The 25,235-nt window shown below is 44.0% G+C and overlaps 2 protein-coding genes across 5 annotated transcripts; both read right to left on the reverse strand.

The window, feature by feature from the left end:
- Positions 1-7,503: 7,503 nt before the first annotated feature.
- LOC112895894 (expansin-A11-like) lies at positions 7,504-9,026 on the reverse strand. The gene is made up of 4 exons (XM_025963894.1): positions 8,959-9,026; positions 8,727-8,866; positions 8,311-8,620; positions 7,504-8,202 (listed from the first exon to the last, which is right to left on the reverse strand). Exons 2-4 carry the CDS (start codon positions 8,848-8,850, stop codon positions 7,899-7,901), a joined length of 738 nt encoding a protein of 245 aa, XP_025819679.1. The 5' UTR covers positions 8,851-8,866; positions 8,959-9,026; the 3' UTR covers positions 7,504-7,898.
- Positions 9,027-18,762: 9,736 nt separating this feature from the next.
- On the reverse strand, positions 18,763-22,254 carry LOC112894110 (probable indole-3-pyruvate monooxygenase YUCCA10). 4 transcript variants are annotated; one of them, XR_003228952.1, is made up of 6 exons: positions 21,554-22,254; positions 20,103-20,336; positions 19,815-19,940; positions 19,520-19,727; positions 19,227-19,290; positions 18,763-18,830 (listed from the first exon to the last, which is right to left on the reverse strand). XR_003228952.1 is itself a non-coding variant. In XM_025961720.1 (5 exons), the coding sequence occupies exons 1-4, from the start codon at positions 22,184-22,186 to the stop codon at positions 19,533-19,535; spliced, it is 1,188 nt and encodes a 395-aa protein (XP_025817505.1). In that variant the 5' UTR covers positions 22,187-22,254; the 3' UTR covers positions 19,156-19,290; positions 19,520-19,532. The 4 variants fall into 4 exon arrangements, 2 of the variants coding, with proteins under 2 accessions (XP_025817505.1, XP_025817504.1); XR_003228953.1 differs by lacking the exon at positions 18,763-18,830 and adding an exon at positions 18,858-18,875; XM_025961720.1 differs by lacking the exon at positions 18,763-18,830 and having other exon boundaries at positions 19,156-19,290.
- Positions 22,255-25,235: the final 2,981 nt, after the last annotated feature.

Genomic DNA, 25,235 nt, shown 5'->3' on the forward strand with positions numbered 1-25,235 from the left:
AGTTATTAGATATTTACATTTACAGAGTAATTGTTGGTGCTAGCGCCTATTAGTTTATAGCAATAGTGTCAACATATATGAGAACAAGTTAGTTGATCGTGGATGGTGTCACAGATGCCTTGGCTGGTAGGAGTTGCCTGTGGAGCGTGAACTCAACAGAAGTCGATTACAATCTGCAGTATATGTCTATCTATTTTTCTTTCAAAAGTAAATTGCACTCCAGGTCCCCAAACTTGTTCCGCTATTTCATTTAGATCCGTAAACTTTCAAATTGTACATTTAGGTCCCTAAAACCATGTTAAGTGGTCCATCCGAGATCCCAAACGCACCACGCCAACAATCAAAGCCGACGTGGCATGCCACGTGACGCCACCGTGGCAAATATTTACAAAAATTCTCCTGCATAATCTTATCTTCTCCCATTTGCTCCTCTCTCCCCCTTCCTCTCCAATCTCTCTCCCTCTCTCTCCAATCTCCAGGCCATAGCCGCTGGTGGCTGGTCCAGCCGGTCCACTCCTCTCCCTTATCCCCTCCCTTCCTCCTCTTCCAGCAGCAGGGCCGTCGGCAGTGGCGGTGGTGGTGGCGCCGTCGGCGCTGCGGAGGAGACGGTCACGGCCGGCCCCCGGGCGGCGGTGTGGCCGAGCCCTTCCTGCTAGACTTGCTGTCATCCCTTCTTCTCCTCGTGGACCCATCCCACCCCAGGCGACGTCTGCTGGTGGCGTGCCACAGACGACGGGACCGGAGTACCTGCTCCTGCACGTGTTCCAGCAACCGCGAAGAGCAAGTGCGACTGGAGGTTTCTCTTCACCAGCGTCTAGGTCGACCCGCAGCCCGACACCTAGGAGTTGGTGCAAGATCCTCCGAATGCTGCCGCCGCCGCTCCCTTGCCAACACTGCAGCCCGCCAAGTAGGCCGCCTTGCCTGCGCGCGACGGCCGCCTTGCCCGTGCCGCCACAACCTAGAGCGGCGTGCCCGTCGCCACCCCGCGCGGAGATGCGAAGGGGAGAATAGGAGAGAGATTGGAGGGGAGGAGAGGGGGTGGGCAAGAGGGAGGCGGGGGCGGAGGACCGATGGGAGGAGAGGAGAGATGGAGGGGAGGAGAAGACAGAGGATATTGAGTTAAGATAAAAGAATTTAGAGGGAGGTTTGGTAAATATTTGCCACCGTGGCACCACTGGCATGCCACGTCGGTTTTGATTGCTCGTGTGGCGTGTTTGGGGTTTCGGATGGACCATTTAATACAGTTTAGAGATCTAAATGGACGATTTGAGGATTTAGGGATCTAGGTGAAACTGCAGGATAAGTTTAGAGACTGTAGTGCAATTTTCTCTTTTTTCAAAGAAAAAGTCGTCCAGGATAGAAACAGATGAGTTGATAAAACTTCTCCATTGATAGGTCACTGATTTTGTCAGCCACGAAACTGCCCGAGGGAACTCGAGCACGTCTCGCCATGACCCACATACACGCACGCTGTTTCTGGCGTCTGGTGCGTTGCGTCTGCTGCAATTTCTGCCGTGTCGGTGTTGTGTCCGCTGCGTGTGCGTTCCCTGTCCGCCAGGACCTTCAAATGGGCCTTTCGAGCATTGGCCTGGCCTGCCGTGAACTTCTTAGCCCACAATGCATGGGGCAGCGAAACGTAATAGGCCTTACTAAACGGGCCAACAATTTACGTCCACCTAAAAAGTGTTTTCCTTGTTCATCGGGCATCAGCCCACAAGAGCACAATATGCATTCTGTGCTCTTTTTCCTTTTACCTCTAGATTTAAGGTAGTCTCTCACTTTTTTATATTCATAGAAATAAAACACACAAAGTTAAGGATCCAAATGTACTCCCTCCGCTCCAAATTACAATATATTTTGACTTTATTAGATATATAATTTTTACTATATATCTAGACATAGTGTATATCTAGGTGTATAACAAAATATATGTATCTTGAAAAGTCAAAACGAATTGTAATTTGAGATGGAGTTAGTACTCCATAAATTTCAAAAAGAATATGCAACTCTAGGTTTGTCCTCATCAAAATATCTTAAATTTCATCACATTTATATAAATATATCGTTGGTGTCATAAATGTTAATCTCTTTTCTATGGACTCGGCCAATAAGCAATGTGTTCAATACTATGGGCTCAAGCTCAGATTGGTTAATTCAACGGGCCAAAAATCTCAGCTCGATCCCATGAATCAGGTGGTCATCTATTCTCAACAATAACAACTAGCTCAAACCACAAATTTATCGACGGGAGTGGCTATCTAACAACCGGATAATTTTAGCATGAGTTTCTAGCCACTTTTTGGACCAATTAAAAATTGACACATCATGATGATTAAAAAAACAAGGTGAGATCAAAATGAGTGAGAAGGCTATTTTTATTCAAAACTTGAAGGACACAATGTCACAAAAGATGGACTAAAAAAACACTACAACAATATATTTTAGAAAATGCATATTGAGCTCCTCCATCTGTGACCAGATGTCTAACTGCCGGCCTTGCTAACAGGATAACCTATTAATGCGGATGTAGACATTAGATAAAAATTGCACATGAAATTTAGATAGAAATTTCATCGGAAAATTGAATACTAATACTGAAAAAAGAATATACAAATAGACCAATTGAACACAAACTAACCTTCATATATGTTGGTCAAACAACTCTAGAAAGCCCCAATACCCTTCTTAATCCTCACAGCCATTATGGTGGAACCATGTTTATCCAAATTGAACATAGTACGGGTACTCGTAGTTTGGACTACTTATTCTATAAGCAAGGAGGCTAATTTCAACTAATAATTCTAAAACAAAAATGTGTGGCAAAAACGCGGGAGGTGTGTGGGGGGGGGGGGGGGGAGAGAGGGGGGGGGAGGTGGGTGCTATTGTGACTTCATCGATCTCAACATATGTCAGCATAGTATCCTTGAGGCATTTGTAGGGGTAAAGAAGCATTTATAGGGGTAAGTGCATGTCTACGTATTTCATCAGGGTAAGATTGTGTGCTATTATACTTAGAAAATAAAGAAGTATATACTACCCAATACCAGAAATACTTAGACCGATTTTCGTGGTGAAGTTTTTGTGCTAGCTACCAGAAATCAAGCAGAAAAAGATCCTAGCGATATGACTGGCTCATTTAGATCTCAACCTATCACTACACATGCCAATCTTGAAAACAAAAAAAAATTGTTCTCTCAATCTTACTCCAAGATGGGCTGAGGCAAAAATAAGAAACCAAAAGCAACCAAGAAATCACCCCACAATGGTAGCATGAATCACAAAATAATAATCTATACAAAATTGGCTGAAAACAACATCTATAACTAGCCAGCTGTTAGTTAGAAATTTCTTCATTTATACATCTCTTTGAACAAACATATAAGTAGCATTGGTTTCCTACAATACTCATTTACAAATGTAGCAAGGTTTTCAGAAATTACCTTTTCAAAGCCCAACTTCATTTTCTCTATGATTTTTCAACAACTTCCTATGTAAAAAGCTTTGACTTCCCACAAGATTCCTTCCCAATTTAGCATCTCATGAGAAACTTATACACCTAAATTTATAGGTAAAATATCCATCTTATTTTCCTCACCCATTCACTTTTCTATCCCACCCCTAACCAAAATCTTGTCTTAATTTAGTACCTCAACCTATTGTTACCAGATTAAATTAGACTCTAAGGGGATTTTTACCTGGTTTTGCCTACGTGGATAAAGTTTTGACCAAGTCAAATTGCATTGGGTGCCATGTGTATCTGAATGGACACCAAGAGCTGAGCCGAGCCAACCTATAGCGCCCTACATCCAGAACCAATCATTCATGGCTACCGCATCGCCCGAGTCGAGCCACCAAAACCCAAGGAATCACCCCCAACTTCGCCTTTCATGAGTCGAAGTTGTGTTCGTCTTCCTCAGATGGTTAACCCTCACTTTCTCCAATCATTGTCGCCAGCACGATATATTGGATGGCCTCAAAGGATTGGAGAATGCGAACGGATTGAGGTTAGTTATCCTAACCCAACAATACTAATTTATAGGCGATAATTCATTACGATTTTAATCTAGACGGCATAGATTCGGACCACATGATGTGAAAATTGCATTAAGATTGCATCGCTGCATGAATCTTTTCTCAAAATTACCTGTCCGTGAGTTTGCTCCGAATTGTTGCATGATTTTTCAATTACTAGGCTCACTGCAAGATGTGATTGCGGAAGCAAATGTTGACCCTGCTGCAGAACATAGCTTCTACTTTTAGACTTAATAGCAAGACAAGAAGCACCTACTAACCGAAAGCCTGATTGTGCACCTATTTATTGTTGGATTGCACTAGACCATGTAGTAAAAAAAATGATTATTTGTACAGGAGATTCATCTTCTAGTTGATGTGAGTTGTGAAAGTACATCCAAATATATGTGAGTACTAAATTGTAGCCACTGTTACTATGCGGCAAGAATATTTTTGAACACATTATAAATCAGTAGTTGGTGCCTTGATGTGGGTTGTGATAGTACAACCAAATATATACAAAAAAGAAAGGTTTTTTGTTCATAATTGTGGCTTTAGTTTAAGCTTTGTATTGTTGGTTTGCAGATTGGATGGATAATCTTAATTTTTTTACCAGTAAAGTCTGTTTTGGGTGAGAGTTTGTGCATCATGGACATACCATTGACTTTGTTAGTGGAGATGAAACCCGGTCATATATTGAGAGGTAAAATGTTTTGGTGTGTGAGATTGAAAAAAGCACATGATTATCATTAACAAATATTCAGTTTCTTTTTTTTTTGTATTAGCTATTACCTAGGAGAGAGTTTCTCAATGGTTTGAGGTGTCTCAAAAGGATGAGAAAGAGTGCTCCTACATGTTACAGTGCATAATAGATGATGGTGTTCCATATGCGTATGTAGAGGTTGTCCATAAAAACTCAAAACAAGTGGATGAGAGTGATTCGGAGTATCAGCTCGAAGAGCAGTAAGAGCCTAGTTCTGAAGGAGATGATTAGATGATATTTGTTCCAATATCTATTGCTGGTCTCTTTAAAGATTTGGAGAGGTGTATATCCTTCAACATTGGTGGCAGTGATGGGAAGGATAAATATTTAGAAAATTCAGAAGAAGATGAGGAGGCCAACTAGTATAGAAGAAATGCTAGGATGGTGAAGAAAGGGATCAAAGGGAAGGAGAAAATTTGTGAAGCCTTAGTACAACTGCACATCAAGTACCACAGGTACCTATTGATGAAGATTTGGATATAGGCAATATTACACCATATTTTGATTGAACTAAAGAAGCCTCCTATGATGATGAGGAAGGTCATGAGACCAGTGATTGCAGAAGGTAGATTACCTTTCCTAGATTACCTATTGATGACGCTTCATTACCTGTATTCTCAGTTGGCATGACTTTTAGAGAAAGGGAAGAGTTCAAACAAGGTTTGGTTAATTTTGGGCTTGTAATGAAGAGGCATACTGTATTTTTGAAAGATGTGAAGAATAGGATCAGAGCCGAGTGTTCTTGTCTGGTTGCCCATGAATATTTTATTATTCTTATAAATCAAAATCTGACTGGTTCTACATCCAGACATATATTCCTCAATATAGATGTCCTCAAAGTTTGTGTCACTCATCAATTATTGTGGTTGTCTAATATGGGAATGTAGACACTACTATCGATTCTTATCTTCCAGTCACTACAAGCATCTTATTATTATTAATGATTAACAGAAAGATACATGTTGAAGTTACAATCATTGGCTAATGTTCTGATTACTGGATACATCGTTGAATGTTCCTTGTTTCTACATGCAAATGAAACGAATGAAACTTGACATGCAGCGATATTTTGGTTATAGTGGTCACTAGGATCGGCCCTAGGCGATAGTCGACGAACTTTGCGTCTTGGCACACGCTCAGCTGGGCACAAGCATATGGGCGCCGGCGCTCATGTTGTTCGGAGACATGCAGCTCAACTTGTTTGAGGTGGTTTGACAGCTCATTCAGTCCATGTCAGACTGCTTAGTTGGTCTCAGAACCATGTCAAGTAGGCAAATTAGTATTCAAATCCTGCTTAGGGTCTAATTTGATCCAGCAACAATAGGATGAGGTATTAAATTAAGCCAAGATTTTGGTTAGAGGTGGGACTTACAAAGTGAATGGGTGAGGGAGTAAAATGTTTTTTTTCTAATTTATAGTGCGTAAATAAACACTTATATAAAGCCACTTGCTTACAGAAAACAAGCTAGCCAAATTATTTCATTAGTTTCTCTTCCTTTAGTCATATACTCATGATGTAGCTTTTATTGCAACGGACTATCATAACAGTTAAAGGTCTGAAACATGTTAAGATCCAATTAAAGTTTGAAATTATTTAAATTTGTTGAATAAACTGGCCACTATCTTTCTTTTTATTTTTCTATTTTTGTCGTGTGATTCTTGAAAAAAAACTAAGAGTCTAAGGGAATCTAAAGATCATTTCAATAATATTTTTTATAGCTATGCATATCTTGAGGTCAGAGGATTCTTTGCATGTACCAGATTTCGCATGGGTGGATGAACAAATTAACTATTTGATCTAGCAATGAAATCGCTCACACATGCAGTGATAGATACGACTCACCAAACAAAAAATTGTATAACTATCACTTAAAAGTAAAGTTCTGGCTTCATGATATAATTTATTGTCTTATGACACTACATGGTTATATAACTTGTAAGGTCACTAAAGAGACCAAGGGCATTAGGGGTTTTGGAGTTTGAGGCAAAAATTCAAAAATCTAGCAATTTGGAGGCACTAGTAGAATAGTACATATCCTGCTAGAGCAGGTCTCACGTGGCCTATTAAATGATAAGTAAGCAACTAAAAGGCGGATATATATTTTGTTATCAACAGTTATGGTCCATGACCTACTAATAACTATACTAATTTTTTTCTATTTCCTAATCTCGTTGATTTCATTCCAAATGTAGGCAATTTTAGAATTTTAGTCGGACAAACTACTTAAACTTGGCACATCAATATTTAAAAAGTTACATAGGTTGACAATGCGTACTTGATGTTACTAGATTCATTCTGAAAAATCATTTAATAGGATACGACTTCCTCTGTTTGAAATAAAATTCTTTTACAAAATTTGTAAGTCAAAATATCACACTGAAAAGGTAACAAATTTTGGTATCACACTTAAGAATCCCATGTAAAATTAATTTGGCAACCAAATTCAATCTTCTGTGATTCGTTTTTTCATATCTTTTTCTGTGAGTAACAATCAAAGCCACAATCAAACTCTTGAACTACACAGATTCGATCATCGTCACGTTTTCTCAGTCACTGCCTCATTGGCTATCCAATGTTTTCCCTTTGCTCGCCGTGCATCATGACTCTAATTTCTTTCGTTCACTAGTACCTAAAATAAAGTTAACCGGAAACACTAGCTGGAATGACGAGCAGATGAAGTGTGATGCCGTCATTAACAATGTCTATCGAAAAAACAAACACAAGAGAATTTACACTAAGCTAAAACTCCCAAGCACAATCCATTAATTCAAGCAAGCAGAGATGCAGTTACGTGGTACACGGCGCGGGTGACGAGCCCCGCTTAATTTCTGCTCATCACCACAGCCACCAGCCATTAATTATTTTTCCTCAGAGCTCAAAACCCCCTGACTAATTAAAGCGTCCCCGCAAAGCATACGCCTGCTGCACATTAAAAACGCCCCGAGCCCCATCTTCGGTGGCTGGCGAAGGCGCATACGCCTTGCGAGCGGAAAAACGTAAAGTCACAAGTCCGTAACCACCGCGACCAGCGCAGCGGAGACCTTTTGCCGCTCACGAGCGAGCTGCTTCAAAACAGAGCCCTCCTCCGGCGACGCACACTGCGCTGCTAATGGTGGCCGGCGGCTAGAACTGGTTGCCAGAGTAGGTCTGGCCGTAGCTCCAGCCGCTGGGCGCGGCGTTGGCGGACGTGACGCTGCGGCCGTCGCTGGTGGTGACCTTGAACGACAGCGCCTGGCGGTCGAGCATGGCGTTGCTCTGCCAGTTGGCGCCCCAGTTGTGGCTCATGGACTGCCACCCGCTCTGCGACCCCTTCACCGACACTGCCGACACGTCGCCGGCGCCGCCCACATTCGTGATCAGCACCAGGACGAAGTAGGAGTGGCCGGAGATGGTGAACCGGATGCCGCCCTGCCTGGTGCATGCCACCCTGCACAGAGTTCATGCATCAGTTTCTGATGACAAGCTTTGTCCATCAAGCTTGGTTCGAGAGATGGTTAAATGTGGTCGGTGTCACTGTGACAGTGCCAGCACGAACCTCCTGTACTGGACGGGCACGACGCCGGCGCTGGCCTGGGCGATCTTGGAGAAGACCGGCTCGGCGAGGTCGAAGTGCGGCTGCGGCGGGTTGCACCACCCGCCGTTGTTGTTGGGGAGCGCATAGTTGGGCGGGCAGAAGTTGGTGGCCGTCACCACGGCGGAGCCAGACAGGCAGCTGCGGCCGCCGGAGCACCGGATCTCGAAGCACGCGCCGCAGCTCCGCCCGTTGTTGAACAGCGCGGTGCTCAGCGCCGCCGTGTTCGTCCCGTACCCCGTACTGTACAAGTTGCCGTAGCCGCACGCTCCTCCTGCAGATCACAAAGAACACCATAAATAATGCAACGAGCGGATATATGAATTGAAACAGGCTTCAATTCCTTAGCTGCATCTCCGTGCAGCAATCTGTCTGCTCACCCATGGTGCCGGAGGCATCGTTGCCGCCGTAGAACGTGGCGCGGCCGCCGTTCCAGCCGGAGTCGGCGCCGGCGAGCTTGAGCACCGCGGCGATGGCAAGAACCAGCAAGCCTAGGGACTCCATTGTATAGAATATCCTTCTAAAAAGCATCAACAAAGCGAGTTAGCAGAGGCAACTACTAATAAAGATAGATAGATAGATAGATCTTGCTAGGGATTTGCAGTCCCGTACTTGCAGCTCTAGACGAGCACCACTAGGCTTGCAGTTGCTGGCTCTCAACTTGCTGCAGTGCGAGTGCGCAGGATGGTAGGAGGAAGCTGGGGTGGACATATATAGGCGCTTACTGCATCGGGAGCCGTGGCAAGGCAAGTGCTACGTGTACGAAGGAATCTCTCTCTTTTCTTGTGAAAATTTTATTGCAGATATGGCTGCATGTTCTATAGTCTGATGAAGTCTAAACTCAGACCAGTGAGAAGGCCCACCTGTCATTGCTACTTCAAAACATACAGAAGATTCGGGGCAATGTTTTCGGCGGGAAAAGTAAACTGGCCGGTAACATGGGCAAATTGCCCAGTTGGAGACTGGGGGCACCTGTACTGCATCACTAACAAACTGTAAGGAGACATTGACTTCGCATCTATCAAGGCGAGGAGATCAGATAGATGGTTAATGGGCAATCAGGCCAAACCTAACTGGATTAGAAAAGGAGTCCTTTTACTTTGGCCATGGGCGCGAATTCCGACTTCGCTTTGACTTTGAACTCGCTTGAAATTGAAGCCAGTGTTTCATGTGGTAGGTTTGATGGTCACGAGGCCACTAGCCATTTCATTTGATGATCAGATGATAATATGTCGGCTGCCATTAAAAACGGTATGTCTGCAAGGTAAATTGATGGTATCAGATTCGCATTCAATGGTAGAAATACGGAGGGGAAGCTTTTGTATACATTTTGCATTGTACTATTGGGCTATACCAGCTGATACTACTAGAGTTTAGAGTCTAGGGAGATGTATATAGTAGTTCTGGCGTCAAATGCAACGATTATGACGCATACACTTATGGGCATATGATAGAGATCACAAACAAAATGCACACTCTGATCTGAAGAGAAGGGCAAATAGACAAAACAAGAATGGTTATGGTATACATAGCAAGCTGAAATGTTAACACAGAAGAACTTTTAAGAACCAATTAGGATGAAAGGAAACACGGTAGGCCGCATCAACAATTCGTAGGCTGCAAAGAGTGGGTTGCACGCCCTTAATTCTGTAACACCCGGGGGTTTTTTCTCTTTTTCTTCTTAATATATTGATGCGCAGTTTTCCTACGCGTTCGAGAGAGAGAAAACAATTCGTACGGTAGGGGAACGAGCTGATTCCAGTAGTGCTAGATGAAGTAGATGAGCTGGTAAAAATTGAGATGTAAACAGGAAGCGACTTGTTATTTTTCTCACCTATTTGATTTAATCCACTATCGCTCCAACAAAAATGGAGTATCTTCTTACGGTGAACTACTACTAGTAGTTGTTGGAAGCAAGGATCCTACAGAACTCAATCCTTTCACCCCTGTCTAATAATGAGTTCCTTTGACAACAATTTGTCCCCGAACCTCAAAAGGGCAAAACTAATTAAGCAATCAAAGTACACCAATAACAAGAACCAGAAAGTACACAGAAATAACGGGAGGAGCTTGTTATTCTAGGGTGCCGAATCAGTGTTTCAAGATTCAAGAAGGCACTTGTTTAGTGGTCCCAAAAAAGAACACTTGTTTAGCGATACTGCACGGCCAGCGAGATGCAGATGAGATGCCCTGGCACATGGCTACGGGTTGCTCCTCATTTGACTCTTGGTTAAATTAAAGGCCTCAATATTAAAATTCTCGAGTATAATTTTTGTCTGATAAAATCTCATTAAGCCGATCAGGCGATCACATGGGAACTGCTGTCTAGATTTCTAGAACAAGAAGGGATGGTATACTCTGAAATGTTTTTCTAATTGGCCATTGTGTATAATTTGTACATGGAATTTGCATGATTACATTCGGATAAAATTTGCAGTAGATCTGTCGCCATTACACAAGTACGATACCGATGTTATTGACAGGTAACAACTGAAACTCGCCTACTAGATCCTAATTTAGCACTGCTGGATTTGACAATTCAAGCTGATGATACATGAGTAACATGACTATTGAACTCTTTCAGATTTGACTCCTCTTATAGTAATCACAAAGAGAAGATCACATGATCAGCAAGACCACTCAAGATATTGGCAAAACCATGTGCCGCACCCGCAAACACTGAAGATAACAAGAAAGTACTGGTGATTTACCCATTACCCTGTTTAACTGTTTATGAATGCGAAGTGCCTCATCAATTTTTCTTTAGCAGAGATATCTCATCTATTTCAACAAGACATGAAAAAATATGTCTGAAATTTTGATGAGCTACTCAAGCGCTTATCTCAAAGTTTTTTTTATATGTACTTTGTTGTCAAGAGTATGGCGGTGACCGACCAAATATAGTAACCTATATCTTCAATTTAATCCACATATCAGGGTTCTTTAATGTTTGCATCATATGAACGAGCTGAATGAATCATATAGTCAGATGAATTAAATAATAGCAATTGTCACTTCGACAGGTGATGAGAGATCAGGGGAAAAAAAGGTCTCTTACCTGGATAACCCAAGATTGGAAGTTGAAACTCAGAAGCACTGATTGCATCATAAAACTTAGAAGATACCAGCTCAGCTCACAAGCCTCAGCACTGGTGATGGATATTTAAATATATCGTGGATCTGTTCATATCATGCTGTAGCATTGCGCCCAGATTTGCACAAATTTCAAGCAGTCACTTCAAAATGACGTGCACCAGCTTCAATTCCAGAAGCCTCCCCTCAAAAAAAAAAATTCCAGAAGCCTGGCTAGCTGAAGGCCATCCAGATTTAACCAAGTTTTAATGATGGCAGGATCTTGATAACACCGTACTGCATTTTTGTGCAGCTGTTATAAGTCTACTGCACCAGTCACAAATGATGTCCTCTGAACACCAAGACTTCGCTAAGCTCCATGAGTTCTTTCATAATGCCACCTATCTTGATTCTTTACCAAAGTTTTGGGCCGGTAGCAGCACTGTACTCACATCCAACTTCACAAGCTACTGTTCGCTGTTATGTAGGAATTCAGAGACCCTCCACATAAAAAGAATGTGTAAAAGTATTTTCAGAGATGCCACATACCAACAATGTACAACGTTCAGTATTTGGTGCAAAGGCCCTCCAGTGCGTAATTTTCTCAAGTGTGGCAACTGGCAATGCACGTGAAATCCTTCAAGGCTTGGCAGGTTTGTGGTTAATGTAGTTCTATTTTAACATCGGTTGAGATGGTTTGGACATGTACAACGGAGACCTCCTGAGGCGTCGGTGTATAGGGGAGTTTTAAAGCGGGACGATAATGTAAAGAGAGGTAGAGGTAGACCTAGACTAACTTGGGACGAGACGGTTAAGAAAGACCTTAAGGAGTGGAATATCGCTAAGGAATTAATTATGGATAGGTGCGCTTGGAGATTAGCAATTAACCTACCTGAACCGTGACTTTTGTTACTTTTTGTTTAACCCCTAACTCTTCCTTTGGCTTGTACCCTTTTTGTGTTTCTTATTCTTGTTTTCTGTGGGTTTCGTCTCTAGCCTACCCCAACTTGCTTGGGACAAAAGACTAAGTTGTTGTTGTTGTTGTATCTACACTCATGTGTAGCTACTCTCACCATCAGTATACCATCGTGCATTTGTTCACGTACTCATTTATCACTTTAAGTATGTTCATATACTAATTCTAAGATACTTCAAAAGGATATATACAAAAAATTTCAAAAGCACCACTATTTTTTAAATATATTATAATTATACATTTGTACTTGTATATAAAAATTAGTATATCCACATACTGTATGTATGGTCACAACCCAACGTATATATCATCATAGATGTTCTAGTATAATCACATACTTCACGTATATGCTCTTCGTTAGATGGGATACGTCCTACGTTATGAGATACACATGTGGGGGTAGCTACGAGTGTGTAGAATGGATTTTCCATATATATATATATATATATATATATATATATATATATATGAAAGATGGCATGCCAAAGTACATATTTGTTAAACCACTAGGGAGAAAGAATACATGCAAGTAGCACATGTCTATGTGAAGGAAAAATAAAAAATATGTAAAAAAATTAAGATGCTTCACGAATATACTTTGGACTTTGGAGGTAATGAAAACTTCAACAAACCTATCACACGCTTTCTCCAAATAGCAGATTGATGACAGTGGATTGAACAATATCTACAAGAAGTGCTAACTCTATGAAATCATATCTTAAATTTGTCTCTAAGAACATACTAACAAGAAAATATTTCACGCACATATATCTAGATGTTAAGGTGACTTGCCTCCCGAGATATACATATTAAATACAAAGCACCTTTTATGAATTTTATTAAGAAAATATCAGAAAGCCACAAAAGTTAGCCACACTTGCAAAATTAAGTACCCTGACAAATATGGCCCAGTACATTAGCTTAAGCTGCATTTTTGTGGAAATAATTAATATAATTTTTGTTAAAATATAGGCCAAGGATTAGGCAGTTGTTTTGGACATTTCAAACGCTGATCTCATCCTTCGGCGGCTAAATTCACAACAGCTTTGGGAGAAAAAACACACCTCCTGCTTTGGGAGAAAAAAACACTCCTCCTGCCGTAGAAGCTCCGCCAGCCCCCTGTGCTCATATGTTAATTCTGCTGCCCTTCAGAATTCTCTGTCTATATGTGGAGCACTTTAGTGGTTCTTTCATTTTGTAGTGATCATGACATGCTTAATTGTTGAAACTGGATAGCTGCATGTATTAACCAGCTAAACTTTGCTTTTTTAGTCCCAGGTGAACTTAATAAATATATGGTCCATTGTGGAGGGATCTTGTTTTGCAGTAAGATAACTTTTATATTATGCTATTTTTTTAATGCTCTGTGAACAAATGCTCTTTGAATAGAGATAAGCTCGGTGATGGACCGATGGATGCTTGTTTCAGATCTCTGCCTGTGCTTGTAATGGCTTCTTCACCTAGCTGTTTGCCTGTTCCAGTGGCCATTACAAAGAGTTCTGCTGAGTATCATTCTTGGTTTTTGGAGTTGATAGAAGCCATGGCTCAAAATTTCAAGCTCCTGTGGCAACGCAGGTTAGCACATTTCCCTCCTTCTATTCTTCTGTGTTTGAATTTTCTTTTTATTTCTATAAGTCCTATACACATGATCAAATAACATGCATTGAGGATTGCAGAATTACTGAAAAGTCAAACCAAATGTGTGAACAAAGAGCAAATCAACAAAGAACAGGTAACACCTTTTCAAGTAAAATTGATCTAGAAGGAAAATGTTGTGTAATCCAAATAGCTTAAAAAAATACATGAACCCATTTAGATACAACCCTTTAGGAAGTTAACCAGTTTATAGACCAACTCTGTACTATTTCAAAAGTTATGCAAACTCTGAACTTTGTCAATGCTTGCCTGTATTCAATAATCTTTTACGAAACTGTCTTTTTCCTGTCTTGAGTAATCATCAGAATATAAACCGATGAGTTTGCATTCTGATAAAGTTTGCCTGTGTTACTTCTCAACAGCATTAAAAGTGTTAAATGAATCTATTAAATTTAGAGTTGATCAAATCGATTTCAGAGATGAACATATATTGTGTATGCAAAATACTTTTATTCATAGAATGCTGTCACTTTCAGAAAATAGTTTGTAGCTGGTTTCTTATTTTCTTCTTCGACAGATTATTATTTGTTTTATTTCTTGTATCCAGTTCAGGATCTATTGATGGCGAGGTGGTGAAGGAGGAGAGCTCTCTAACGTAGTAAGAGGGTATCTTTTCTTTGCTGATTTGTGAGTTCATATAAGAAATTTTGTAAAACGATTTTGGTTTATTTTTTTGAGCTCTATTTGGACAATAATTTGAGCTGTGATCTCTTAAAAGAGTTTACTTATATGCTACAGAAATATATGTAACTAGAATAGAGTTTAATTAATTTTTATTGAGATTCGACTGTCAAAACAGTTTGTTATTTGATTTTTCATTCCCATCTCTGATGGTAGTCCTCTCCGTGCATAAACTTTGATGCCAACAACATGTAGGTCACTGTAGCATTGCTGATATTGACAAATATTTCATGATGAAGATTATTGACGCTCATAGAGAGAATTTGTTTCACCCGTAGCAATGCATGGGTACACACCTAGTTCATAAATATTCCTCAATAGAAGGATATTGTAGATTCTGTAGTTATGCAGATTCTTGGCACTACTTTTAAATGATTATGAAGATAATCATAGGCTTTCAAGTTTCAAAGCAAAGCATGAATCATTATCCTACCAACATTACAATGCCCTGTGGTAGCAAGCAGTTATTTATATTTGAGAGCTCCTCTGTTTAAAGGAACAAGTTAAAAAACTCATGGATTATCGATGTGGCTGTAGACTTCATTCATAAATGCAAGAAATTCCATAATTAGTAAACACGCTTCTCCTTATGGTCACTAGTTTCAATATGTTCGACATTATGTACTGTATTAATCTATTAGCACCACCTGCTATCAACTATCAAATTCAAGATATAAGAAAGGACCATTAGGCATGGTTATCTGCTCAAAGAGTCAATAGTGCTGGCACTTGCAGATGTCCCTGAGCTCAACAAAAGTATGGTTTAATAAGGCAGCAAAGGAGAAATCTATACCAACATGCAGCATGATACTACCAATCTATCTCACTGATTTACGAAATAAAAAGTTGATTATATGATCAGACAGCAAATTTCAAGGGAGGGCATGGAAATGGGTAAACGAACCTCATGTGAATCAGGACTCATTGCTTCCCCCTGAAGCATTTGCAGCACATTCATCCTTATTGAAATCAATTGTTTCGCTGGAAGTTCCACCTATTTATCCAGAGGGGAGGATAATAACTTCTAACTTTGCACTGCCAACAGTGAATTTATTCAAACTTTTCTTTGCATTTCTTCAGAAAATATACAGTGACTAAGCTTAACTCTTTACTTATGCATCTCTCCTTTGCCAAAGCATCAGCTTTTTGGGCATCTTCCAACCTTGCTAAACCAGCAACATTTTGTTCCAGTTCCAGGCCTTTCTTCTCCGTGTCAATCAGCAACCCATTTGCTATTTCAGTCTGACCTAGCTTTGAATCAATGTGTCATACACAACAGCATCAAGAAAGAAGCCTTGTTTTTAGTTTCCATAAACCTACTTGAGAGCTTTCTCCACGTGCCACATTTTGCATAATTCACGAGTGAGAACATTATACGCAAACAATCAACTAGCAAAACCTTCTCCATTTTGTGGAAAAAGGTCAAGTGCTTCCTGAAGCCCATCTTATTTATTTGTGTTAAGGCTCTCGATATTCCTATATTCCTATGAGTCTCTCTATATTCCCATGAGACTCCTATATGGCTCTCTCTATATATATGGCCTTCTCTACAGATGGCTTGCATCTTCTCAATCCTAATATTTTCTAGTCGTCCGACTAATCACGACTAGTCATGATTAGTTATCACGATTAGTCGGGCTTACTGCTGTCTTGCCACTAATAAGGGCTAGCGACTAGGTCTAAGCGACTAGAAATCTAATCGTTCGGTTAATTATCGATGAACCGTGATTAGTCATCCGATTAGGCTTGAAAACGATCAAATTTGAGAATCTAATCATGGTCCTCGGCTAGTGGGTGGTGGGCTACTAGGCTAGCAATTAGGCTCATTAGGTTTTTGGGTGTATATCTTGCAGCTGCAGGTGCTGCCAAGCCACCTCACCCCAAAACGCTACGCCCGTCTGCCTGCCAAAATACACACCGTCACCTGCCCGAAAGGCATGTCCGCTGGCGCATCCAGCCAACCAGGAGCACGCCGCCGCCAAGGAAATGCCCAGGAGCTCCATGGCTCCCTGCTGCCCAGGAGCTCCATACCTCCCCGCTGGCAGGAGATACCCTCTACCGCTAAAATTTGTGATGTTGATGCTTGCTATATACTATGTACTGTATAGTATATATATCATATTAGTTCTAGACTAGGCTCGACTAATCAGCCTAATCGACGACTAATCTCGACTAATAACCTTATTGGTGCCATGTCGCATGTCGACTAGGTTCCATTAGACGACCGTAAAACATTGCTCAATCCTCCAATTTGCACAATCCGTCAAATGGCATATTGTATAAATTCCTTAGGTTTTACACCTTGGTGTCCCATCTCTCCTAGGAGCCCTATAGCTAGTTTCATCACCTGACCACCCTTTCACAGACTGTCCATGAGCATCGTGTACGCGATGACACTGGGGGTAAGTCATTGCCACCATCAGTATTATTGCACGGTGAACTTGCCTGATGATACAACTCACCCAAGTTGTACTTGTCAAGGAGTCAGGATGTTCAGCGAGCACCCAACTGGAGCTGCAAGCATGTCACCGAAGGAGAAACTTTGCCTGGGATACCATCTCCACCCGGCACAAAGCGGTGATAGATCCTGAGTGTGAGACGACACCCTCTGAGCCCCACTTTCACCACTCTTGCGTACAGCGCCATCGCCTGCTCGGTGCCCCGGTGACCCGTGGGCATACGCGGGAACATCCCGCCCCGCAGCACGCTGACAAGCACACGAAGTGAAGAGCAGTCGGTACACCAGATCCGGCTCCCCCGCGGCGCAGGCCCCGTTGACGAGGACGGAATGGAATAGACCCCGCTCGTTGGGACGAAGCCACCCGCGGCTCAGGAACGTTGATCGAGTAGTCGTCAAGGCCGTAGCCGTACGTAGCGAGGGTGTTGCAGGGGGCGACGCTGGGAGTCCCGGCGCCAGGCCGCGCCCTCGAGCATTGCATCGAACAGCCTGCGCGCGGCGGCGAAGCGGCCGAGCCGAGATGGAACTGAGGCTGCTGAGCAGCAAATTGTAGGGGCGGCGTCGGGGGGCGCGGCTCCAGAACAGAGGACGCAGGCGAAGCGCGCGGGGGATGCGGGGCCCGAGAGGAGACGTCGCGATAGGGGAAATGAGGCGGGGCTTTGGCCCATCGTGGTTTTGGCTTTGGGCTTAGTTGGTGGTTTCCGTATGCATGCTTAACAAGCCCATGGGCTATCACGCATGTTTAACAAACCCATGGTTTCTGTATGCATGTTTAGCAAGCCCAATAACAAGTCCATTTTCATCAATTTGGCAATGTACTCTCATCCAAAGCTAGATGCTTCTAATAGTACAATTTTAACATAATTCGTGAATTCCCCAAAAAATGTATCATCCATGAGAACTTAGTTCCAATTTTAACATACTCGACGTCCCACCGCCGGCGCCCGGCCGGCCGGCGTCGAACCGCGTGGCGTGGGCCTCAAGGTAGCGCGCGAGGTCGCCGCACGGGAGGTTAGTCGGAGGCCGCCGCCGGGTGCTGCGCGCTGGCGCGCTTGTGGAGCTGCAGGGCGAGGCGGCCGTAGGCGCGCTTCCGCCACAGCGAGCCTGCCCACGCAGTCCTCGCGGTCCAAGAAGCGCAGCGGCAGGCACGAGACCCGACGGCTCCGCGCCCACGATGACCACCTGCTCCGATCCGGCGGAGCCTGCGCCATGGACGCGCGCGCTTCTTGGCAGTATGCATGTGCTGTGCTGGGAACGTACGCAAGGCTTAGGAAATGGATGAGAATTCAGAAAAGGAATTTGTCAGGTGTCGATCCACACTGAAAGCTCGATCAGCACAAATGTCTGTACAAAGGAGTCACAATCGTATGAAAATGTCCAGTGGTTGATTCGACAGTTTCACGAGGTTGTAGCCAAAAGCAAGTGCCAGTCGACGACACTGAAAGCTTTGAACAGTATCTGCTGCACGTATTCTGGAACGATGGAGGAGTCGTCACAACAATAGAGTAACTTACGTCTGACAAGCCTGAACCAAACGTATGTACATTAATCTCACAGAATGTTTCGATTGAAATACATTTGTGTTTGCTAGAAACTGAAAACAAGACGTCTTGACTCAGGAAAGCCCGCTGTCCATCTCACCTGATGTACACATTGTCAGGTTAGATAAAAAATACTCTATCCGTCCTGAAATATAAAATGTTGACGGGTTCAAAATTTATATTCAAATATAAGATATTTTAAGGTTTAAAATTTATACCCAAATATAAGGTATTTCAGAGTGTTTTGGAAAGTAATTATTTCCAGCCTGCTATAAAATCAGCAAAATAATAACCAAATAAGGCATTAAATAGGGTACATGCATCATTTTCTTCTCTCCCTAATCTGTTATAAAAATAAAAATGCTAGGATGCTCAATATTACAGGCTTTTATTTTGCACGTGTATATTTTTGTACTATAGTGATCAAATAAAAATATGCGTCTCCGGGCTCGTTCGGCCCATTTATAACTTTTTTTTAACTTGGGCCAAGTCATACCCATCTTGCAGTCATCGGGCCGGCAATCCTGGCATGCCAGTGTCGATCATTTCGAATTCATCTCCTGCCAAGATCATACACGGCGCAATCAAACCAAACACCTTTTGTAAATCTACTACTCATTCAATTTGCTATGCGCATGCAAGTGCAACAGCCATCAGGAGCAAAACTACCTGCACGGCTACAGATGGTTACTGGTTTCTACTTTCATTTTACAGGCAAGCTAAGTAAATCCCTAAGGACAGCCAGGCCTATGTCTATTTGCGTGTCCAGCTCGGGCACCATTCACTCACTCTGGCTAGCTAGCTAGTGCTCGGGGTTCCCCTGGGCTTGGCCGGGCACGGTCTGCAGCTGCTTGCTGATGTCGCCGGCGATGAACTCCGCGTCCATGCCGCTGCCGAAGATGCCTCTCCCGGAGAGCCCCGCGTAGTAGAGCCCGTTCTCCGCCTTGGGGCTGCGCTGCTTCAGGATCCCGTCGTCGCCGATCAGCTCGCCGCCGTCCTGCAATTCTCTTCATCTTTAGCTTTTCCCTGTCACCAATTGAATAGTAACGGCCATGATACCGCCTTGGGGAACGAACGAACGAACCTGGAGCCACCGCTTTATGCCGCTCCGGTAGCCGGTGGCGAAGACGATGGCGTCGAAAGGATGCCGCCTGCCGTCGGCGAACTCGACGACGTTCCCATGCACGCTCGTCATGGCTGCCGGTACAACCTACATGCAGATTATTGATCATCAGTTCATCACACATCGCACAACAGATGCTCCAGGGTCTGGGATTTAGTATTTAAGTATTTTAAATGATTGCAGCATTCAGCACCATCGATCAGAGAGAGTGGAAGCAATAAGATCAAAGAGCTTCATCAAGTCGCTGACCTGAATCTCGCCGCTCTTGATCTTCTTGTAGGTGCCGACGTCGATGACCGGGAGGGTGGATGTCTGCTGCTTCCAGGCGAAGGGCCCGATGGCCGGCCTCCGGAGCCCGTGCTTGGATGTGTCCCCGAACACGAGGTAGCACAAGAGCAGCACCACCTTGTCGATCATCCAGATCGGCAGGTAGAAGCCCAGCGTCACCCCCAGGTTCAGTATCCTTTTTGTGAGGATGTGAAGCTGCATATAAATTTGATCGACCAGAAAGATTGTTAGGAGATTGAGAATTTTCTTTTTCATTAATTTGTTTGTGTACATGAATGATCCTGGTGAGCATATATAGAAATTAAAGCCCATTGAGTCACATGGTAGTAGTACCTTTCTAATCTTTTTTTGTTTTGTTGTTGTTGTAAGCTTGGTCATGATGGTTAATAGATACACATGGTACCATATAAGACAAACACTTCGGCTGCTGTGTCATTTCACGTTATGACTTGTGAGCAAACGCGACAAGGCAACCAGCATCTTAAGTATACATACTAGCTACTTGAAGATCTCCATATTAATTTTACAAAGAAAAAAGGAAATAAAAGTAATATGTTTCAACATTGTTGGTCTAAAATTAATAAACATCTCTTACAAACTCCAAACAATAATAATGGCGTTGCTGTAATGGGATCGTGAGCCAACTATGGTAGGATCATGGAAGTACAAAAGTTCAAAGACTTTGGGGTGTTCTTTTCTAGACCGGGTTGTAGCTACACAACTCATCTAATTAAGAGATTGGACAATAAATTGAATAAGTGAACAAGAAATTGAGATTCACTCAACCTAACAATTCAAACGTCCAATTTGGCGTTTCTAAAAAGATTGTTTACTTAAACCAGATTTTTGAATTCAAACCTTCAGCGGAAAATCGTAACATTGTCAAAAATTCAGTAAATTTAGATTTACAATTAAAAAATAGAAGTTTCAATTTTAGTTGAATTAATATAGCTTCAAAAAAACTTTTATGAAAATATATAATAAACATACCAAGTTCGAAGTCGACTCTACTAAGATCATAGGATGACTCATGTTTTCCCATGAATTGCGGACACGGGTGCAGTTTCCTTTTTTTTTTGAACTGACAAAGGTGCAGTACTAAAGTTGCTAGACACCCGCGTTGAGTTGTGGGACTTGCATCCAGCATGATCTTGGTTAGTTAAATGAAGTTTCTTGATTTGAAAATAATGTTGGTTTTCCAATTTAACAATACTAAATGTCTTTTAAACAATAGCATGAGAAATCTCTTCATGGAAAAGAATTAAACCATTTCTTGCAGTATCGAAATTATTCCCACATATCCTTCAAAAAAAATATTGGGATCCCCAGTTCCTTCTGTCTAAATCGGTGCAAAAGTTTTTTTTTTGTGCACGTATGGAGTTAATTATGGACTTGAGTGTGACAGTGCTGACCTCACTGCGCACGACGATGGAGGTGATGGCGCCGCCTTCAGCGAGATCCAGTGCGATCTCCATGCCAGAGTTACCGCATCCCACGACGAGGACGCTCTTCCCCTTCATCCCCACCGCCGACCGGTACTCGCTGGCGTGCATTACCTTCCCCGGGAAGCCCTCCAACCCGGGCAACTCCGGCACGAACTTCTCGTCGTACGTGCCCGTGGCCACGACGAGGAACCTTGCCGCGTACCGCTCGGCGGCGCCGCCGGCCGTCCCGAGGTCGACGGCCTCGACGTCCCACCGCCGCCGCGCGGCGTCGTAGCGCGCGGCGCGGACCTCCCGGCAGAGCCGCGCGCGGACGCCGAAGCGCGCGGCGTAGCCGTCGAGGTAGCGCGCGAAGTCGTCGCGCGGGAGGTAGGCCGGCGCGGCGGCCGGGTGCGGCGCGTGCGGCAGCGCGCTGGCCTCCTTGGGGAGGTGGAGGGTGAGGCGGTCGTAGGCGCGCTTCCGCCACAGCGAGCCCACGCAGTCGTCGCGCTCGAGGACGAGGCTGGGCACCCCGCGCAGGGACAGGCACGCCGAGACGGCCAGCCCCGACGGCCCCGCCCCCACGACGATCACCTCCGCCGGAGCGACACCTCCGTTCGCCATTGTTCCGTGTAGCTTTTCTTGGGTTCGTTAGCGAAGCTCTTATCCCCGGCTAGCCACTAGCCAACAGCCACCGACTGCAAATCGGTGGTGCTGCAGGCCGAGAGAGACACCGTCGCGCAGGCCCACATCCCAGGCATCGGCTCCGACGGCTTGTACAGATCAATCGATTGGCTCGTCTCGGCTCCAGCGGCTTGGTACGGGTCGATCCGCTCATCCCACGCACCGGATTGGTACCGATCGATATCGTTTGGTATAGAGGCTCGTTCTGATTTCTTTTCGGCAACCACCGGACAAAAGGCAAAAGAAGGGCACGAACATATCACCGCCGCTGCCGCCGCGATACCGCCGCCGCCGTTGATCGGATCATCTTTTGTTTCGGTAATACTTCATTAGCGTCCTTCCTACCACCTATTTCTCTTCTCCGTTGCACTAAAAATTATCTAGGGATGGAGATGAGTTTTCTAGTCTGCTACATGTGAGTGTTTTGATGTTCTCTGTTCCCTAAGTAATTTTTAGTGTAATGGAGAAGAGAAATAGATGGTAGGGAGAACGCTAATGAAGTATTACCGAAACAAAGGATGATCTGATCAACGCTTCTTTTGCCTTTTGTCTCGTGGTCGCCGAAAAGGAATCAGGACGAGCCTCTGTACCAAGCGATCGATCTGTACCGAACCGGCGCGTGGGATGAGCCGATCGACCTGTACCAAGCCGCTGGAGCAAAGACGAGCCAATCGATCAATCTGTACGAAGCCGTCGGAGCCGATGCTTGGGATGTGGGCCTGCACGACGGTATCTCTCTCGGGCTGCAGCACCACCGATTCGCAGTCGGTATGCAGGAAATTTTTTTCACTCTACCTTTCTTGATGGAGATGTTGCATCTATATATGCCAAATCAGCATTGTACCAAGACACCTACTAGTTACCTACTAGCTGAGATGATGACTTTTGGTGTTGAATTTACCGGCGATCAAGAACTTTGTAAAACGAGGTAACGACTTGGGAAAGAGCACGGTTGAATAATTGGTGTGTGCTAGAGCTGTGTTGAAAACGCTGTGTCACCAGAGGTGTGCAGTGCGGCTGAATAATTGATGCGTGCAAGAGTAGTGTTGAAAATATTGTGTCATCGTACAGTTGTCTCTTGATAATTCAAGAGAAAGAAGACCACGTAAAGTCACTATCAAGAATGTCGGTTCGACGTAGAGACCAAATATGATTAAGCTCTGTTTGGATCCATATGGATTAAACTTTAGAGTCCATTAGATGATCTAAACAGGTGGATTCTAGTGATCCAAACATCCAGACGGAGCTAAAGGCCATCGTGGGAGACTGATCAACATGGCCCAACCCAGTTCCTCATTTCCCTCTGGACTACCCTACTAATTATGCGACATGCCACGCCGCGCGTCTCATCGAGGATGCTGCCACATACATTATGCTAAGAGGTCTCCTATTGGTGCGGCGCACTTCGCTATCGGGTACAGACACGGTGTCAGAAAACAGGGACGGCCTGTTTGTCATGTGCAGCCCAGCGGAGCCCTGCTGCCCGATCGAGGACAGCGCCCTGCATTGTCGTCTCTCCTGCGGGCTGCGGCCCTGCCTGCCTTCGCATTCGTCTGCGAGCGAGCTGAGGTGTTCGCAACCGTTGCGGTGGGCGTGGCCGGGCTTCCCCGGGTCCTGCTGGGGATGACCTCCGCGTCCTCGCAGCAGCCGTAGACGCCCCGCCGCCTCCTCACCATGCCAACGCAGTGCAGCCCCTTCTCATCGGCTTCTCCCCCTTCCGCTGTGTAATGAGCGATGGAGAGATAGCGAAGTGGAGGTAGCAGCATGGAACTCTACGAGGAACACGAGCAAAGCTCGCCGCCGATCGCCGGACGCCGGCGGACGATACCCGGTTCAGTTCAAGTTTTCAGATCGGGTTCCATGTATCTGTGTGTACAGTTCAGCTCTCAACTCCCCAAAGCTAAATGGGCCTATCTACTTGTGTTGCCGCTGCGGGCAGAAGTACTTCGGGTTGGGCTTTCTTGCTCGCTTCTCCTCTCTAGGCCCAGCTTTGCTCTTCCCTCACACGGTTGTTCAGTTCAGTCTTGATGCCAGCGGGCCAACGGGAAGGCAAGGCCCGTGTATGATGCATACCCCGTACTCTCTCCGGCGAAGAAAGGCAATGCAGCGTACACCATCTTTTCCATAAAACTGATTGAGAAAGGTTGAAAAGGCATGTCTTCGAGTTGCCTAGTGACAGCCTGCAGTGAGAACGCTAGAGAAAGTCTCCCGGCCCGCGTGGAGCAACAATCAATCAGCATGTATAACTAGAAGAGGTACTAAGTTATCAATAGCTCAGCCAAAAGCGTGCATCCCGTGTAAATAAAGGAAATACCGGAAATAATGCGACATATATACAGTACAATATACACGCATGCTCGATTTTTTTTGGTCTTTAAAGTGCAGTAGCTCTGATCACCATTTTGTGTTGAATACAATTACAATATTAATAAATGTATGAGATTTCGAAAGTACTTTTCAACGCAAACCTATGTGTATATGAATATTATTATATTTCTTTTTTTCGAAAGGACGGCGAGACATCTGCCGAACTTTTATAAGTTGGAATTGACAAAAGAGACCTTAAAATTTACACCTACACTCGCTCCGACTATGCACCACCTCCACTAAGAAGAAACCATCACGCAAGCAGCACAAGCAGCAAATCCAAAATATTATTATGTTTCTACTAAACTAAATATCGACACCTACACTCGCTCCGACTACGCACCACCTAAATATTATTATATTTCTACTAAACTAAATATCCTGCGAGCGACTTGTGGTCGGGGTTTTAGAAGTTTGAACGGGTGTGATCCTAATGTCACCCAATCGGCCAATTCCAATTGGCCGTGAGCTTCAGATCTGGGCCGGGATCACGCTAATTCCCATACCAGGCTACGAATCAGGCAAGAGTCCGTGTTGGGTAATTAACTGTTAGTGGGCTTCCAGTAGTATCTCCGCGATTAAATTAATTATTAGAGGACATGTGAAGGGTGTGGAAACCAAA

The sequence above is a fragment of the Panicum hallii genome, chromosome 5 (assembly GCF_002211085.1).
Source record: "Panicum hallii strain FIL2 chromosome 5, PHallii_v3.1, whole genome shotgun sequence".
NCBI classification, from domain to species: domain Eukaryota; kingdom Viridiplantae; phylum Streptophyta; class Magnoliopsida; order Poales; family Poaceae; genus Panicum; species Panicum hallii.